Genomic DNA, 19,205 nt, shown 5'->3' on the forward strand with positions numbered 1-19,205 from the left:
TTACCAAAGAAAACATACACACATGAGAAGTGGGAATAGGCAAAGATTCTTGCTTCTATCAGGAAACTGCTAAGCAAAATAAGTAGTACTTCCACACAAAAAAAAGAACCAAGATGCAAAATGCTGATCACACAAAATGTGAATAAGAAGTCTCTATCACATTCAATGAATGGGTGCTTACATGAGCTTTATTCACAATTATTATGACTGGAATTAACCAAGATGTCAGTCCATAGGTGAGTTGATACAAAAGCTATATGCTTTGTCTAAATGATGAAATATTATTTAGAATTGAAAAGGAATTAGCCATTCAGCTAGAAATAAGACATATTAATGTTAAATGCACATTGATAAGTGAAAAAAAAGCTACTTTGAAAAGGCTTCAATCGATATGGCCCTAACTATGCGATTCTGGAAAAAGCAAAGTATAGGAAGAGTGTGAACATCATCAATTATTGGGGGTCAGGGAGAATGATCTGGCACAGTACAACATGCTTTTGGGACAATGAAACTTTTATGTGTGAAACTAAAATGGTGGCTATTTATGTTGTGCTTTAGACCAAACCCAGAGTCCAATAATGAACCAGAATGCAAGATGTATTGGTTGCTAAAAGTATATAGGTACATCCACTATAGCAAATGCATACTCTACACTGGAGACTTTATAGGAGGAGGCTATGTGGGTATGGGGACATAGGAAATGGCACTATTTTCTCATTCATTTTTCTTACAGATTTAAATTTTCCCTAAATGTGTTTCATTTAAAACAGTAACAAAATAAAAAGAAATATTAGAAGGCTTCAGGCGTATTCAGGGTAAATATTTTCTCCCAAAATTCTTGACATGCACACACACACACATACACACACACACACACACACACACACACAGAGAGAGAGAGAGAGAGAGAGAGAGAGAGAGAGAGAGAGAGAGAGAGAGAGAATTTGCCTTTTTCTGTAGGCCTCAGATTTTATTTTAAAATTGCTACAGTAATACTTTTCTACTTAAACAATCTTCTTTTGATGCCTCTACTTCTGGCTCCTAAATCAGTAAGAAGTGTCTAGGTCAAGGGGTGCAATCGAGCAGTGTGATGGACCAATGCTGTCTAAATGTGGGAGGAACTGGCCACTGGATGTGTGCATATGTGTGTTGGTTCATTTTATGTCAATTTGACACAAGCTACAGTCATTTGAGAAGAAGAACTCTTAATTGAGAAAATTCCCCCATAAGACTGGCCTGTAGCCAAGTCTATAGTGCATTTTCTTAATTAATAATTGGTGTAGATGAGCTCAGCTCCCTGAGAGTGGTTCCTTCCACAGGAAGGTGGTCCTTGATGCTATAAGGAAACAATCTGTGAAAGACATGTAGAAAAAGCCAATGAGAAGTATTCATCCATGGCTTCTACTTAGGTTCCTGCTTCTAGGTTCCTACCTTGAGTTCCTGTTCCCTTTGTGATAGAGTGTGAACTGAGTTGTAACTGGAATTAAACTCTTTCCTGCACAATTTGTACTTGGTCATGGTGTTTCATCATAGCAATTGAAACTCTAGCTAAGGTAACATATGAATGGACAACTTTATCAGTCAATCCATCAATACCCTCGGTCAAGTAGAGAACACAGGCAAGAAGAGTAACTCTTCCAGCTGGTAAGGAGGTATGTCTGCAGAAAACACTGCTGAAGTCAGCATTCTAGCAGTGGCTCTGACCACAGCGAAAGGTCTTTCCATATGCAAAACAGGAGAATGCATCTAAAAATTACAGTATGATGAAGTACTACCTCTGGCTGACTCCCTGCCACATTTCTTTTTCCAACATCTGGAAGGAACAAGTAGGCAAGGTATTACAGTCCCAAGAAGACTCACTTGGTACTCAGGAAGTTCAGGAGGTACTAGAAAAGGGAAACAAGTGCTCAAGAACAACTGAGATGGAAACAAGTTTATTGAGCAACTCTTCATGATGTGTACATAACACACACACACACACACACACACACACACACACACACACACACACACACACATGTCCTACTGATATAGATCCCCCAGGTATGCAGTAAAAAACCACCACAAGATAGGTAAATGGCCACTGAAACATTTATTTTGCAATTCACATACTTGAAACCAGCATGAGGAACTTGAAGGTATCCAGTCCATGTCTTAGAAGCAAATTCACAACCTGGAACTCTTCTACAGCACCAGCATGTTCATTGAAGGCCCAGATATAAGCCATTGCCAACTGCCTTTGTAGATCCTTTTTATTCTAGTAGCTTGAAGCACCAAGGATGCCCACTCCTAGGGTAGTTCTGAACTACAAGTGTTCCCCTTGTGTGAAGAGGTCAATGCATTCTTCCAGGCTGCAAATTCTTCCTCTTTCTGCTTCAAGTCTTTCCTGGGAGGTGGGTATTTCAAACTTACTTTTTCCTGGACCATCTTAAGGCACAGCTGAGAAAAGAAGCTTACAGGCTCCATCCCTTAAAGTTTCCTTTCTAGGAAAGAGGTAAATTTAAATTCAGCAAGTGGTCAGGGCTGATAGCACCGAGGGTTCCTCAGAATTGGCAGCCACACTTCAGCTGGTGCCAACAGGGGAGCTGAGCAAGAAACCACTTCCTGTTCACGAGGAAGCTCCTCCCAAGAATCATTAGCATTTGAAATAACAAAAAATAACAATAATGTTGATAATGATCTGACTGACAGCATTTGTTGGTTTTAATAACTGAGGTCTCTGAGGAAGGGAAGAAAGAATTGAAAGTAGGCAGGCAGGCAAGGAAGCAAGGGTGGGAGGAGGGAAACAGGAAGAAAGGGTGGGAGAAAGGGGGAGGAGAGACAAAAAGGATCTGAAACATTTAAGGCTTCTGGCTTCCCACTGAACTCCAACTTTAAGCTTCAGAAATACACAGTAGTGTTTTGATGTTGTAGAATCTTCTATGGACCCTTCACATTAGTTGGCTGGGCAGCAAGGCTGGCGAAGTATGCACACTGGGAGGGATCACACTGGCCTGGAAGGCCAGGAGGGCCTGGGGGGCCAGGACGTCCAGCTGGTCCTGTCTCTCCTTGAGGGCCAGTACTTCCTGGGAGTCCATCTTTAGTATAGCCAGGTTCTCCAGGTTGACCTGGCCCAGGAAGTAAAAGAAATGGAAGGCATTCACATTTAGAAGCAGGTTTATATCCAGGTGGGAAAGATCCTGTATATGTGCCTACATGATATGAAATAAGATTCAACATGTACTCAGGGAGAGTAGTCTCTACCCGATGCTTTAGACCAAGAGAGAGAATGTCCTATATTAGCATCAGGTAGAGCATCACTTTGGCAAGCAGAAGGAGCATCTTCACTGTCTAAGCTAGGGAAGGAATCCAGACACCAGAAAGGAGAAACAAACAAGGGCAAGTGCAGTCTGTTAGGGTGCAAGCTTTCCACTCAAGTCAGTTAAGAAATCAAGGCTCTATGTTCTTACACAGTCCAGTAGACACCACTGAATCAGAGTGAGATACAAGAATGGTTCAGTGAGTGAATGTCAGCCCAGTGTACCTGTCCTTGTAGGGATACTTGATGACTCTGCATAACTCAACATTCAAATTGTCTGTAATCCATTATCTTTTTTCAGTTTTATCTACATGTTAAACTTGAAACACATACTTGAACTATTGTTTTATTATACCAAATAGAAAATACAGCATCCAGTATATATCTGGCCATTATAGCATTCAAAACTCTTTTTAGGCTGAGAGAATATTACCTACAAACTTCATGCCTGCACTTCCCAAGCTCTATGATATCATATGTAACTAATCTAGGTTCCCCTTTTGACTCAACAACTGGGAAGCTTGGTGCTAGATGTGACACTCAACTTGGGTCTATCACATTTCCCTTACTTCTTAGCATTCTGTCAAAAAAAAAAATCATAACAAAAAGTGAAGCCTTCCATTGTGGGTGTCTTTAGACGTCAGAAAGTCTGCTGATGTTATAGCAAAAGTTATTTAATGCCCAGCCTTGCTTAGGAGAAGCCCTTGCTTCAGCTGTGCTAACCATTCCTTCCACTCGGATGCACTGACAATGGTTCCTGATTTAGCCTCACCTTGGTGTAACCTTCCAGATATTCTCTATGCATCGTCTCCTAGATGGTTACCACTTAGCCTTTCTACAAGTTCTATTTCAGAACAGTATTTCTACTATATTCTCTTTGACAGTCAGCAAGGTATAAACAATAAATCATCATCTCTAATAAAAATAAGAACATGTGTCCAACTGTAGCAAATGGTGAAAATCATGGGAGAAAAAAAACCTAAAGTTAAACTATATTTGTTCAAATGTTCATAAATGATCCAGAGTAAGCATAAAAGTTAAGAGTTAAATTTAAAAAGTAGAATCCTCAGGGCTAGGGGTGGGGAGTGGTTGGTGGTAGAACATGCATGAGGCCAGGTTCAATTTTTAGCATAGCCTCCAAAATGCACATACATACATACATATACATATACATATACATATACATATACATACATACACATGCATACACACATATATACATAAACACCCATATACACACATACATATATACACACATATACATATGTACATATGCTTAAAAACATACACATCATATGCACATGACTGTTTGTGAGGTAGATCAGACATCCTAGAATTGAGGCTCTTCTACACTCACACCTGCTTCCCAGGATGACAACTGTTATCCTCATAAGATCTTCCAGTACAGATATCAGGCACTGTGGTTGACTGATTGCCATTTTCCCAGTTATTTCCATGTTTCAGAAGTGAAAGTCCCAAGACCCCACAACCCCTCAGTGTCAGGAGGGCTTACCTTTGGCTGTTAAGACTCCCTGGGCATATTCTAGGAAATACTAATGGGGCATGAATGAGTGTGGGGTTTAAAAAGATGAATGTGACCTTGGGATTCTTACCACTTAAGGCAAATAAAGTGTAGAAGGAAAGACCTAAAGAGAGATATATTTTTAACATGGCTAGACTCATTTAATATATGCCAATCCCTCTTTCCCCTAGGGTCATTTCTTGTGATCTTTGATCATTTATTATTTTTAATTGGAACATAGTAATTCTGTATATTTCTGGGGCATGATTTGCTTTTTGATGAATATTTATGTATATTCTGTTTTTCTTATATTTGTGTGTGTCTACTGAGTGCTTGTTGTCCTGGTGGGTGCCAGAAAAGAGTATTAAATACCCTGGAACTAGAGTCACAGACATTTTGAGCTATCATATAAGTCCTGGGCATCAAACCCAGTTCTTCTGAAAGATTAGAGAGTGTTCTTAATCTCTGAGCCAGATATTCAGCTCCACAACATGATTTCTTTTCAGGACATGAGTATAATACATAACAAACAAATACAAACCAGAGTAATTCACTTCTGTGTCATCCCAAATATGTATCATATTTTTATGTTAGAAACACCAACATCCTTTCTTCTGGTTATTTTGAAACTGTAAATAAGTAATTGAGACTTCTGACTTAGGATTTGAGGACTTGAGAAATACTTCCTTAAATAATGAGTGCTCTGTTTCTCCTTAGAGTGGCCCAGGCTCTGCCTCTATGGTTGATGTCCACCCAGCCTGAGACACTGAACCTTCCTACATACCTGGTATTCCAGGGGGACCCATCTCTCCTCGGAGGCCAACTCCAGGTGTTCCAGGGTCACCTTTGGCTCCTCTTTCACCTGACAGGAAGAATATACACCATGAGTGGTGGAGACTCATGGTGAGAGCAGAAACAGGGAGTCTCAACTCACAGGACATAGATGCAACCCAGATTCAGTGAAGCATCCTACTCAAACCAGCCTGTTCATACATAGTCCTGTAAAATACCCCAGCTTTCATGTACACATACACACACACACACACACACACACACACACACACACACACACACACATATTTTTCAGAGTCAGAACATGTCCATTGAAACAGAAAAAGAAACAGATACTTTCTCCTGAACATATCCTCAAATATACTTCTTTATACATACCCATTCATTCAAGCAACTATTTATCCAATTACAAACATATTTACACTTTTACATAGAAGTAAATACAAAATACACAGGTGTACACATACACAGTCACTAAACACAGGCAACCAAATTCACACACATATAACTCATTCATGTACATATGAGTCTGCATGTGTGCCCTCATTATTGGTGTTCTCATTCACACACATATCTGTCTGCATATGTGCCCTCATTATTGGTGTCATTGCCAATGTATTTGAAGCTTCCCATCTGAAACCTCAAGAAGAAGGAGTTGGGTTAATAAATAAATTCAACATATACTACATGCATGCCTAGTGCCTGAGAAAGGCAGAATAGAGCACTGTGTCCCCAAGAACTTGTGAGCAGCCATGCTGGCATTGGGAACTGAACCCATGTCCTCTCCACGAGCAGCAAAAGCTTCCTAACCACTGAATCATCTCTCCAGCTTCTCATCTTCATTGTTTTAACTGTTACATTTGTCAGTATTCTGCCACAAACCATTGTAGTCTATAAATTATGGTTCCTATAGATATTTATTTTGTGTGATTTATTTGATGAACTAATACCAATAATCAAGAACACACAAATTTAATAAAAACCCTTTTAAGTAGAAGAAATGTCACAGGGATTGGATGGCTAAACAATCATAAGGATATGGGAGACCAAAAGAGATGATGTTAGGTTCATCTATTTCCCCAGCCTAAGGTCACTAAAAATGAATCCATAAGTCCACCCATCAGAAGGGAGTGGACCCCAAGCTGGGAAGTTTGGAATCTAGTTCTTCCTTTCTGCTCTTCATGTCTGCTCACCTTCAAGAAAAACATTCTACCCTTCTTGCCACTGTGCAACCTGGGACAGGCTCTTCCATTTGAGAGAGAGCCTCCTATTGTCCAGAGCTCCAGTGTTTAGATGGGTTACCCAGCCAGAGGATCAGACAGTGAGTACCCATTTTAGCTGTAGCTCAAAGTCATTTGGTTGGATTTTAAAGCTGACAAATCAGACGCTATTGCCTAGAAATTAAATGTCATATCACCCATTCAGTTCCAAACTGGGTGGGGGGAAAAGAAAGCATTTGCATCACCCCTGTAACTTGCGCAACGGAGATGGAGAGAAAGCAAGAAGTGAGAGAGAACAGGTTCAATCTTCCTGGCATAATTTCTCAAAATTGGCAAGTTTGAAAGTCTTGAATGTGTGATAAACTTACATGATGCTAAAATTCCTTGTTGCTGAGTGATGGGGATGAAAACATGATAAATAATGCAGGCTTTGTTGGGTGTGAACCCCACACTCAAGTCCCCACTCAGCTCTCAGTTTCTGAAATGCTGTCAACTCACCTTTAGGACCCATTGGCCCAGAGGAGCCTTCCAGACCTCCCTGTCCAGGCTGGCCTGGCTCTCCCATGGGTCCTGGTCTGCCTGGAAGCCCATCTTTTCCAGGTGGTCCTGGGGGCCCGGGTCTTCCCTGAGAGGACTTCATGTGTGTGGGAGGCATCTGGGCCAAGAGGTAGGCAAGTTTGGCTATGGAACAGAAGAAAAAAACAGAGACAATTATGAAGAATGCATAGAAGATGAGGGAGAGGGTGGTAGCTCACTACAAACTGGAAATAAGGAACAACAACACCATCAAAAACTGGAAGTAAAGACAAGGGACAGCTCCTTACACACATTTCCCTCTGGATCACTGCTTCATCAGCAAGAGTGGTGATAATAGTAGTATTAACACTGCAGTAGCATTGCTCTTGGTGGTAGAACTATTGTTGGTGTTTGTGATGATGGCAATGTTAATAATCATCACCATGACTGTCAATTACAGAAACTGAGGACTGGGATGTTTAAGTGGCTTACACAAAGGTATTCATTGACTTTTATCATTTTGCTACCAGGTCCCTCATCTACAACTGAAGAGACCAATAAGTTGTTAGTTAGAAATGCTTATACTTCTGTGGTAATACAATATTAATTTGAAACCCATAGCTTCAACTGGATTGGCTCACTTTTCTGATAGACAAAGGATCCAGTGCTCACTCAGTGGCTACCAAGGTCCACCTAAGTTTGTATAGTCAGAGAGAACTGGATCCAAATGCCTGCTCAATGGGTGTAATGACCAGGATAACAACTAACATTTTGGTTTGTAAAACTAAGGAAGAGGTGGGATTTCTCACTGCTTCATTGGCTCCCTTTACTACTGCACCTTCCCAAGGCACCAGGGCTCTATGGAGTCCACCTCAGAGATCTTGGCTATTTGCTAAACTTTTCTGAGTCTTGATTTCCTTATCTTTAGTGGAATTCAATATTTTCTCCTCAAAGGCTATTTGGAAGAAGGGACTCATCCCAGCAGATGTTCCCAGATCCATTTTAAACCAAGGGCTGGCACTGCCCCAGGGCAGAGACAATTCCATCACTAACATGTCTAACACATAAGAGGTAGAACTTGGAATTCCAATACCACCCTTCCCAGTGGGGCTTACATTCTCTCAAGCCTGTCTTCCCTCTTCCCTCACTTCCTTCATTCACAGTCTATCCATGGTCACCTAGACTCCAGAGGGGCAGCGGAGAGAGTCACTTTGCTCCTATGCACTTGTATCCATGGCAGTCTGAGTGTGTGACACACACAATAACTGGGGCATGACCACGCGAATGGAAGCACCGTTTGGAAGTAGGTATTCCCCCTCTGTCGCACCATGGGGTTAGTGTGGCTATCTTTTTCTAAGCTTTTATCACAGGGGAAATGGAAAGAGTGGTTACTAAATAGACCCTGTGCAGATGCTGAGGCTGTGAATCTCAGCCTTATATTCCAGTAACTCAATCTCTCTGCTCTTCATCATCCTCCCAATAACCATGCTGTCTCACATTGGCACTATTAAGCTACTATGGGTCAAATATTCAAGCTCTGAGAACCCTCCTGTGATAGGAACTGCTGTTAATGCTGCCACTATTTGACCATCCCAATCCATTCACCTTAGAACTATCTAAGGCAGAGACACCTATCCCCTTTCAAAATCCTCTATGCTTAAGGTAATTATGGAAGTCTTCAGAGGGCACTGCAACCATCTTGTCTGTCTCCTGACTTATCTCTTCCCCTGGAGTTCAATGAGGCTCACTACAAGCCTTCCTACAACAGTGATTAGATATGTGGTTGAATCCACAGAAGGTACAGATGATCATCAAAGAATAGATGGTGATTTTCACTGTCCCCATTCAATATAAGTCATCTTCCCTAGAGGTGACAAGGCAGAAGGTGCAGACACATTTGAGGCAGGCTCTGAAAAGTAAGGTCTCAGTTTAAGTATGGATGGCCTCTGAGGTACCATTCAAACCTACTTCTCCACATTAAACTGCCCCTAGGTTGCTGTCCTGGTACTTAACGATGAAAACAGCATCTTCTCACTGGAGATTTTACCCTCTGTGCTACAAAACAGTCCAGCTACTTACCTTCTAGCTGCTTGCCAAGCTCTTCCTCAATGAGGCGCCGCAGGGTGTCAATGGATGGAGACTCACCCTAGGATGGAAGTGTCATAGTTTGAGGAAAAATGATCCCCATAGGCCCATAGGAAGTGGCACTATTAGGAGGCGTGGCCTTTGAGTCAGTGTGGCTGTATTGGAGAAAATGTGACACTGGGGGTGGGGTTGGGTAGGCTTTGAGGTCTCTGAAGCTCAAGCCAAGTCCAGTGTCTTGCTTGCTCTTCTCCCTGCCTGATGATTCAGATGTAGAACTCTGAGCTACCTCTCCAGCACCATATTTGCCTGTGTGTCACCCCCTGCTTCCTGCCATGATAATAATGATTAAACCCATGAACTACAATCCACCCCCAATTAATTGTTTTCCTTTATAAGAGTTGCCCTGGTCATGGCATCTCTCCACAGCAGTAAAACCCTAACTAAGACATGAGGAAAGCAGAGTTACTTGTCTTCCCAGGAACTCTCATCAAAGACCCCAGTGTCAGCCCTGAAATTGAGAAGCTGGGGAAGCATAGATATGGTTCATCATACCCTCTGTCTACTCCAGTCTACTTCTGCAGCCCATTACTTTTTCTTTCTGACATTCAGGACATGCCATACCATCAGCATAGCAGCTTAGACTTTAGGCTCTCAGATAAATAATGTCCTTCCCTTAAGACATTTGTTCATTCTTCAGTTTATTTCCTCCTAGTACAAACCATTATGCCCATAAAAATAGCCCCACACTGGGTCTGGGCAGTATGCCCTCAAAGGCTTGCCCACTTCCAAATTAGTTCGTGGGCTACCTGCCTGCTATGTGAGTTTGTTTTTTGCCTCTCTTGGTTGGTATCTTGTCCCTACACTCCACAGGGCCAGGTCTCTGCTGCTCCAGTTCATACTTGCCACTTGCAAATGAGTGATTCATGGGAGCTGAGGAATTTATTTACAAGAAAAGTTAAATACTCATATGGTAGCAACAATTTTCAGAAGGGCCTAGGAAAGGAATCTCTGTGCCCTATCAGGATTACCCTTTCCTGTGTGACTTGTGAAGAGTTGTGCTACCCTCAAGATTAGTGTCCCTGTACTTCTATTAGCCCAATAAGTTGCATGGAATAGATTCCATTCCCATGCTCTTATATTTTTAACAGCCTCAGATGTTCAGTTGATCCCGTATAGTATAGGACACACAGAGCTTGGCAGGGCTTCATGGGGGCTTTGGATGCCAAATGAGTCCTTTTGATTCGCCCTGGACCTGGTCAAGAGGGCAGGCTCTAGGCACCAGAGTTCTTAGAGTCACCACAACCAGAAGCAAGGGATGAAACCACGGAGTGTCAGAGCTGACAGGGACAGGGATTAACCATATCTGTGCTTAGGGAACATAAAATTCTCCAGATGACTAAGCCTGGTGCTGAGGAGAAAACGAGGTCATAGGGACTGGACCCCAAACCCCATTAAGAGTTGAAATTCTTGCTATCTAGTTGTCAACCTGTGTCTGTGATCCAAGGTTAGATAAAACAAGAGAATGACACTAGAGTGACATACATGAAAAAAAAGTAAACAGACTCTCCGCTTATAATCATTGCCAAGGACAGCATAGAGAAGAAATTCAAGGCCTGCAGGAAATGGATGGCTGGACCATTGAGATCCCATCCGCTCAATTACCTCTGCACAGGGTGGCAAGGTAGAAGCAATTTTCAGTCTAAGGAATGAAGCCTTGAAATTCATCATCCCTGGGGCAGAGGGCACAACAGAGAAGAGAGTCTCTTTCTGAGCACCTCTTGAATTATGTGCATCAAATCACTTCATCCTAACAAATCTAAAGAACAGTTTCTTTATAGGATAAGCTCAGAGAGAGGGAGTACGCTGCCCCTTGCCATATAGCCAGTCCCCAGAAGTCTGGTATCTGCATGCTGTGTACCCTGAAGGTCACAGTCTCTGCTTTCCATTCATTCTCATGGAATCTGTGCCTAAAATTTTACCATTATCCTTACCCGAAGTCCTGGATATCCTGGCTGGCCAGGTAGTCCTGGAGTCCCAGGAGGGCCACTCTCCCCTGGTTGTCCTTGGGGACCCATCAGGCCAGTATGACCCTTGTGACCTGGGATTCCAGGGTCTCCAGGTTGGCCCTTTCTGCCTGGTAATCCTTTGTCACCTTTCGTTCCAGGGTCTCCCTAAATAGGAGAGAAGTGTATCAGCAAGTAATTATGTGCAGGAGGTTGAACTGGATACACAAGCTGTGATCCAAGTTACCATCAGCTTTCTGATGGAGCCCTGGAAAGAATAGAGAGAGGGAGACTCAGTAATGAGTGAGTCGTGGATGACTCCAAGTAAGAAGGGCTCAGAATTATACCATCCACAGTCCTGATAGTACAAAACAGGAAAAGGGAGCCCAGAGATAGAATCCTAACTTATACAGTACATGTGCAACTCAGGAGAAGAATTCCTATTTTAAAACCCATCCTAAATAAGCCACTATCAGGGCTGTCACCAGAGGAGCCGCAAGGAGTACTAGCATTCTCTTCCAACAGAGCACATTACAGTTGCCAGTACTGGGGCTGCTTATCAGGGACTATATGTACAGACCACCAGGTGTCGTTATTATATGAAAAATTCAAACTATAGAATAGTGTCTATATTGGAAAAGAATAAAAATAGCCACAAATTTTCTTTGTAGGCATAAAACATTGTAAAACTCCCCCTAAGTAGTTAATTGAAAGGATTGGAGGGATAACTCAGTAGTTTGCCTCACAAGTATACGAACCTGAATTTGGATCTCAAGTACCCACACAAAAACCAGGTGTGACTGTTTATATATGGTACCATAGTAAGACAGAACCCTGAGGCTGACTAGCAAGCCAACCTAGCAATTTTGTAATATCTGGATTCAATGAGAGAACTTATCTCAAACAATTAAGAGTGATTGGGGGTAACACCAATGCTAACCCCTGACCTGAACATACATATGTACACATTCTCAGATGCAATCACCTACATATATGCATATACCACATATGCCATAACACACACACACACACACACACACACACACACACACACACACAATCACTTCCTAGTCCTAAGCCAAACTCCAAGTGTGCATTCAGGAAAAGGTTGCCTAGCTGTGGTAATTGAGACTCCACTCCTGGAATGGATTTAGCCTCTGTCAGTAGGAGGGACAATCTCAGCAGCCTCTATTTGCCAGCCTCCCCACAACTCCAATCAGTTCATGTAAGATTGCCAGGCACACTATGTGGTGCACTGCCTGGGCTACTTTTCCCCACTCAATGAATCAGTTCCCAAAGTTCTGGGTCAGTGATTTGGGGCACAGCAACCTCAGGGCAGGGAGCCAAGTCTTTGCTCTTAAGTACTATTGTGAGTTTGTCTAGAATGTTTCAGTGGCTAGATAAGTCTGAACACAAAGTACCCTTATTAAGACCATCAGAGGACAATGGAGCCACAGCTATGGTGATACAGCACAGAAAGAAAGGAGCAGACACAGACACAACTAAAAAAGAGAACCACATACCAATATCCCTCATGAATATTGATGAAAAATACTCAATAATAAAATACTGGCAAACCAAATCTAAGAACACATTGGAGAAATCATTCACCATGACCAAGTAAGAGGCTTTATACTAGGGATGCAGGGATAGTGCAAAATATGAAAATCCATTAATGTAATCTACCATATAAACAAACTGAAAAAGAAAAATGATATGATCATTTCACTACATGCTGAAAAAGCCTTTGACAAAACCCAACACACCTTCATGATAAAGGTTTGGAGAGATCAGGGATAACCAGAACACACATACCTAAACATAATAAAAGAAATATAAAGCAAACAATCAGTCAACATCCAACTAAATGGAGGGAAACTCAATGTGATTCATCTAATATCAGGAACAAGACAAAGTTGGCCACTCTCTCCATCTCTTCAATATTGTACTTGAAGTTCTAGCTAAAACTATAAGACAACAAAAGGAGACCAAGGAGATACAAATTAGAAAGGAAGAAATCAAACTTTCACTATTTGTAGATGATATGATTGTTTACATAAGTGAGCCAAAAACCTGCCAGGGAACTTCTACAGCTGATAAGCACCTTCAGCAAAGTGGCAGGATACAAGACTAACTCATAAAAATCATTAGCCCAATTATATACAGACACTCAAGGGGCTAAAAAAGAAATCAGAGAAACACCTTCATTTATAATAGCAAAAAAACAACATAAAATATCTTGGGGTAATACTTACCAAACAAGTGAAAGACTTATATAATAAGAACTTTAAGTCTTTAAACAAAGAAATTGAAGTAGATACCAGAAAATAGAATGATCCCCCATACTCTTGGATAGGTAGGATCAACATAGTAAAAATGACAATCTTGCCAAAAGCAGTCTACAGGATCAATGCAATGCCCATCAACATCCCAGTGCAATTTTTCACAGACCTTGAAAGAACAATATTCAACTTTATATGAAAAAATAAAGGACCCAAGGTATCCAAAACAACCCTGTACAATAAAGGAACTTCTGGAGGCATCACCTCCTGAAAACAGCTTGGTATTGGCAGAAAAATACAAAGGTAGACTAATGGCATCAAATTGAAAACCTTGATATAAACCCACATACCTATGAATACCTGATTATTGACAAAGAAGCTAAAATTATGCAAATGGAAAAATAAAGCATCTTCAACAAATTTTGCTGGCATAACTGGATGTTGATTTGTGGAAGACTGCAGATAGATCCATATGTATCGCCATGCAGAAAGCTTAAATCCAAATGAATCAAAGATGTCAACATAAATCCAGCCACACTAAACCTATTAGAAGATAAAGTGGGATGTACCCTTGAACTAATTAGTATAGGAGACTGCTTCCTGAACAAAACACCAGTAGTGCAGACACTGAGATCAACAATTAATAAATAGGACCTCCTGAAATTGGAAAGCTTCTGTAAGGCAAAAGACAGTCAACACGACCAAATGGTAGCCCACAGAATGGGAAAAGATATTCACCAACCCCACATCTGACAGAGGGCTGATCTCCAAAATATATAATGAACTCAAGAAGCTAGTCACCAACACACCAAATAATCCAATTAAAAATTGGGGTACAGAACTAAATAGAGAATTCTCAATAGAGCAATTCAAAATGGCTGAAAGACACTTAAGAAAGTGTTCAACATTCTTAGCCATCAGGAAAATGCAAATCAAAACAACTCTGAGATACCATCTTACCCCTGTCAAAATGGCAAAAATCAAAAACAACAAAGACAGTCTATTCTGGAGAGGATGCAGAGAAAGGAGAGTATACTCCTCTACTGCTGGCAGAAGTGCAAACTCGTATAGCCACTATGGATATCAGAATGGTGGTTTTTCAGGAAAATGGGAATCGGTCTACCTCAAGATCCAGTAATTCCACTCTTAGGCATATGCCCAAAAGATGTACATTCATTCAACAAGGACATCTGTTCAACTATGTTCATAGCAGCATTATTTGTAATAGCCAGGACTTGGAAAAAAAGCACTGAAATATTGAAATCGACAGGCAAATGGATGAAACTAGAAGAAACCATCCTGAGTGAGGTAACCCAGTAATAAAAAGATGAATATGGATTACCAGCCTACAATCCACACCATCAGAAAAGCTAGGAAACAGAGGATGCTACCCCAGGAGAAGAGAAAGGGACAAGATCTCCTGAGGAAATTGGGAGTATGAGGGAGGGGAGAAGGATTAAGAGGAAGAGGAGGGGAGAGGTTGGCATGGGGGGGTAGGATGATTGAGTCAGGGAAACAAAAGAGGAGAGCAAGAAATGAGGTACCCTCCATGGCAGATACCTAGAGACAGGAGAGAAATCCTAGTCCCTATTTCAAATGACCTGACAGATCTACATTGACCCCACCTGGAAGGCATTGCCCTATATGTGGAATTGGGGTGGGTGGAGGGGTGGGGAGGATGGTCAGAGTGCATGTGAGGGGGCAGAGAGAGTAAAAGGGAGGGAGGGAAAGAGAACTGGGATCGACATATAAAATAATAAATTAAATAAAAAAATTAAATTAAAAAAATGAGGTACCATAATAGAGGGAGCCATTATAGGTTTTAAGAGAAATCTGGCACTTGGGAAATGTTCAGAGATCTACAAAAATGACCCCAACTAACATTATAAGCAATAGTGGAGAGGCTACCTTAAATGCCCTTCCTTAAATGCCCTGTTTTTGTCTTCCCTTGCACCTTTAGGAAGTTGTACCCTTGCATTGCCTGCCTATACTAGTAATGTTATATCTTTCTCAGGTCTTTGATGAGGTTGAAGACTAGATTAGCACAGCAATATACTTTCTTATCTTAGATAGAAAATACTAGGTACAAGACTTAGACTTTTCAGAATAGGACAACTATCAGAGTAGTCTCTGTTATATGACATTTTCCTGGGACTGGACATGTAGAATGTGTCTATTGTTCAGTGTTGTTCTTACTGGTTGTAAGTCATAATTTTTGTGTGTTTTTACCTTTCCTTATCCTGGAATATACTTGATATTTTTTATCATTGTATATAGTTTTTGTAGCAGGCTTAAAACCTTCTTTATAAAAAAAGGGGGAATTGTAGTGGTGTCTTGCCTTGCCAGGTTTCAGGTGCAGGCATGACCCATTGGCATAGATGAGGGGCTGGCTGGCATTCTCTTGGGTTTGGGAGAGCATCAGAAGGGCATCTTCTGGAGCAGGAAGGCCATGGTGGTTATTTACTCTTATCTGTGTAAGTTCTTCCATAATAAACACCTATCCTATGTCTGGTAAACTCTTTTCAACCCCTGCCTTCACAGGTCTTGCAATCTGTTGGATGATTTTGGATTCAGAGGTCTAGAACACCTGTTTGTGAGTTACATGGATGCCGGATACCACCACACATGTGGCACAGCTTTTTCATTCAACAGCCCTCCTATCACTATCACTTTGCAATTAAAAGATGTGATGCCCTACTTTAAACATTCCCAGGATGAAGGAATGAGGAATCTAAGACCTTGGTGGCAGGATTCCATGAAACCACTTAACGGAGGACAGACAAGCTCCCAGCTATTGATTGTGTATGAAGAACAGCTTCTTGTCTGTGGGCTGAACACATTGGCTCTCAGCCAAGATTCATGTCCAAACTTCTTGGCAATCACTCTCAAGACCCCAAAGTGACACTCTCAGAAAAAAAATCACCTCAGTGGCAGGCAACATACAAGGCTCCTATATTCAAGATCAAACAGCTGCAGGACAAGGGGAACAAAGTCATCAGAGGAAGGGAAGAATGCCAGAGATCACTTCCATTTCTTTCTTCCCAAGCTGCAGGAAAATCCTGCCAGCTTGCTACCCATCCAACTTGTGAAGAAAGCTGAGATAAATTTTTTTGCAGGACCAAGAAAAACAAGTATGGGTGGGGGTGGGGGGAATGGGATACCATCCATGTAGAACAACATCATGACAGCTGACCCGACACAGGGCTGTGGGCAAATCAGCCATGCAGAAACCTGGACGGAGCAAGAGTCTTTGAGGAGTGTGAGTGTGAGAATGGTCCCTGCTCCCTCCAAATCTTATGCAAGAAAAAGGACTCTTCCTTGTTTTTTGTTTTTGTTTTTTTTTTTTTTTTTTTTTTTTTTGAGAAATAAAATGTAAAGAAAGATTTTCAGAGTGTGGCGCCAAGACAACTCATTATGGGAAAATCTGTTCCCTTGTCACCTCCAATGATAAATCTGGCTCCCAGCAAATTGGCACTTAGGGAACCAGGCACATCCTGTATGTGCTTTCACACATGGTGAGCATGGAATCTGTCAGAGTCTCCCAACACTTGCCTTGCATTGATAATTATGGCATAGTTTTGTTCCTCAAAATAACAACCAAAAGGAAACAAGAAAGAAAACTGACTGTGACAGTGTTTGGAAGAAAAGAACCCTATTGCTTGACAGGCTTGATAGTTTTCATGGAAAGCCACTGCAGGAGACTGCAGTCCAGGTGGGCTGCTTAACTTTCCTGAATAAATTCTGTCCTTCCGACTGTAGGAAAGTCACCTAGAGAATGCTCAGATGGCTGTACATCCTCTCTTACCCTCTCTCCTTTGGATCCTGGCTCTCCATGCTTCCCAGGAGCACCCTGCAATGAGATAACAGGACAGTAGTCACTTCACCATGGCCATTTGTGCTTCAATCTTTGACATTTCTTGATTCTTCTACACAGAATTTGTTGGGGAAAAGGGATATTAGATAAGAGCTTCTACCATGTCAGTTTAGATAAGCAATCAAGTAACTCCTCATAATTCCATTACTTATAACTCTGTACATTCTTGCCCTGGGACAACATGAGCCAATCATGTAGCTGCTTTGATGTCTTCCTCTATTTCTCTAGAGAATAACCTAACTCCTGTTGGAACACCTCCAGGTACTTCCACAAACTGTTCTTTGCATGAGCTAACATCACCTCTAATGTTCTGGTTCACTCCTCTGAAGCCAAACATAGTAACCTTACCTATCCTATCTCAATGCAGAGAGCCTTTTTGCATTCTCAGAGCCTCTGCCTATCATCTTCCTCTTGATCCTTCATCCCAGATGATCTGGCCTGACCTCAGATTTCCTACCGAGAAATCTCTCTCTTCCAAAAATCAGCCTATTGCTATGTTCTCACAGCCTTTGTGGTATCTATGGACAGTCACATAAAGTATAAAAGACACACCTTCACACTTACTACTGCTGTGACATTGATTTCCTTCCAGCCTACCCTACTGCCATTCTTTCCAATGAAAACTCAAGAGTTGATACAATTCTGAGAAATGCAAGTGAGGAGCATGTCTAGTGAATGACAAGCTATGTCTGGGCCAAAAGCACGCAGGCTTGGAATGTTAGATCTAGTTTCAACTAAGACAATCACTTTAAACAGTGGCCAAAAGGAAAGAGTTCAGACTGTGATATACACATGAGCAATTTCCTTGAAAGCCTTTTCTCCACTTCTGTCCATCCACTCATTCATCAAGGAACACTGTTAGTGTCTTCTTATATGCTAGAATGGAACAAAGAAGATGGCTAGCAAAACAGGTCAATGGTATTTCCCTGTGGTAACCCACAGAAGTTCACAGAAGAAGGAAAAGGGACAGTAGATAAAGGCATTCTGAAAAAAAGAAAGGGTCCTGAAAAGTAATCTAGTATTTCAGGAATAGACCAGAGTGGATAGACCTGTCAGGAGGATGAAAAATGAGGGAAGGACCAGGGCATCTTAGGGGCCATTTGTACTGCAAGGGAAGACAACTGCCATTTGAGATGTAAGGTAGCATGAAATGTTCATGTCCCACAGATCTCTAGTTGTTGTAGAAGGTCATGCTTAGACAAAGGAAGCCATTAGGGAGACTACAGCATTGGTGCTTATAAGAAAGGAGTCATAATTGGACAGGATCCATTCAAAAGTGATGAACAGAATTGAAAAACATGCACAAAGAAAAGATGGAATGGTTTGTTGACAATGATACTGAAGGAGGGTGGCTAAGGAGATATATTCGTCTACCTGGTACCCCTGGTGGCTGCGGAACTTGTGAGATTTTGTGAATTTAAAATGTAAGTTCCCCAATCCAAAAGGCACACTGAAGCTGGTGGAAGGGTTTTAATAAACTCAGGGATTACTTTTCAGCTTTATCACCAATCTGTGGTTCCCACAGGAAAGGGCTACTAAGTAGAAAGGGCAAGCCTGGGTAATACTTGCCTCCTTGCCTGGAGCTCCCATCTCTCCTGCTTCTCCCTGTAACA

At 41.6% G+C, this 19,205-nt stretch overlaps 1 protein-coding gene across 1 annotated transcript in view; it reads right to left on the minus strand.

Moving 5' to 3' along the window:
• Positions 1-2,895: 2,895 nt before the first annotated feature.
• The window catches only part of Col22a1 (collagen type XXII alpha 1 chain), a 245,476-nt gene continuing 229,166 nt past the window's right edge, over positions 2,896-19,205 (minus strand). Inside the window, exons 57-63 of the mRNA XM_051178562.1 lie at positions 19,162-19,197; positions 17,524-17,568; positions 11,425-11,604; positions 9,428-9,494; positions 7,331-7,513; positions 5,605-5,682; positions 2,896-3,107 (exon numbers count right to left, since the gene is read on the minus strand). Coding sequence (XP_051034519.1) covers positions 2,920-3,107; positions 5,605-5,682; positions 7,331-7,513; positions 9,428-9,494; positions 11,425-11,604; positions 17,524-17,568; positions 19,162-19,197 — 777 coding nt within the window. The 3' untranslated portion in view covers positions 2,896-2,919. The remainder of the gene's footprint in view (positions 3,108-5,604; positions 5,683-7,330; positions 7,514-9,427; positions 9,495-11,424; positions 11,605-17,523; positions 17,569-19,161; positions 19,198-19,205) is intronic.

The sequence above is a fragment of the Phodopus roborovskii genome, unplaced genomic scaffold (genome assembly GCF_943737965.1).
Source record: "Phodopus roborovskii unplaced genomic scaffold, PHOROB, whole genome shotgun sequence".
Classification (NCBI taxonomy): Eukaryota; Metazoa; Chordata; class Mammalia; order Rodentia; family Cricetidae; genus Phodopus; species Phodopus roborovskii.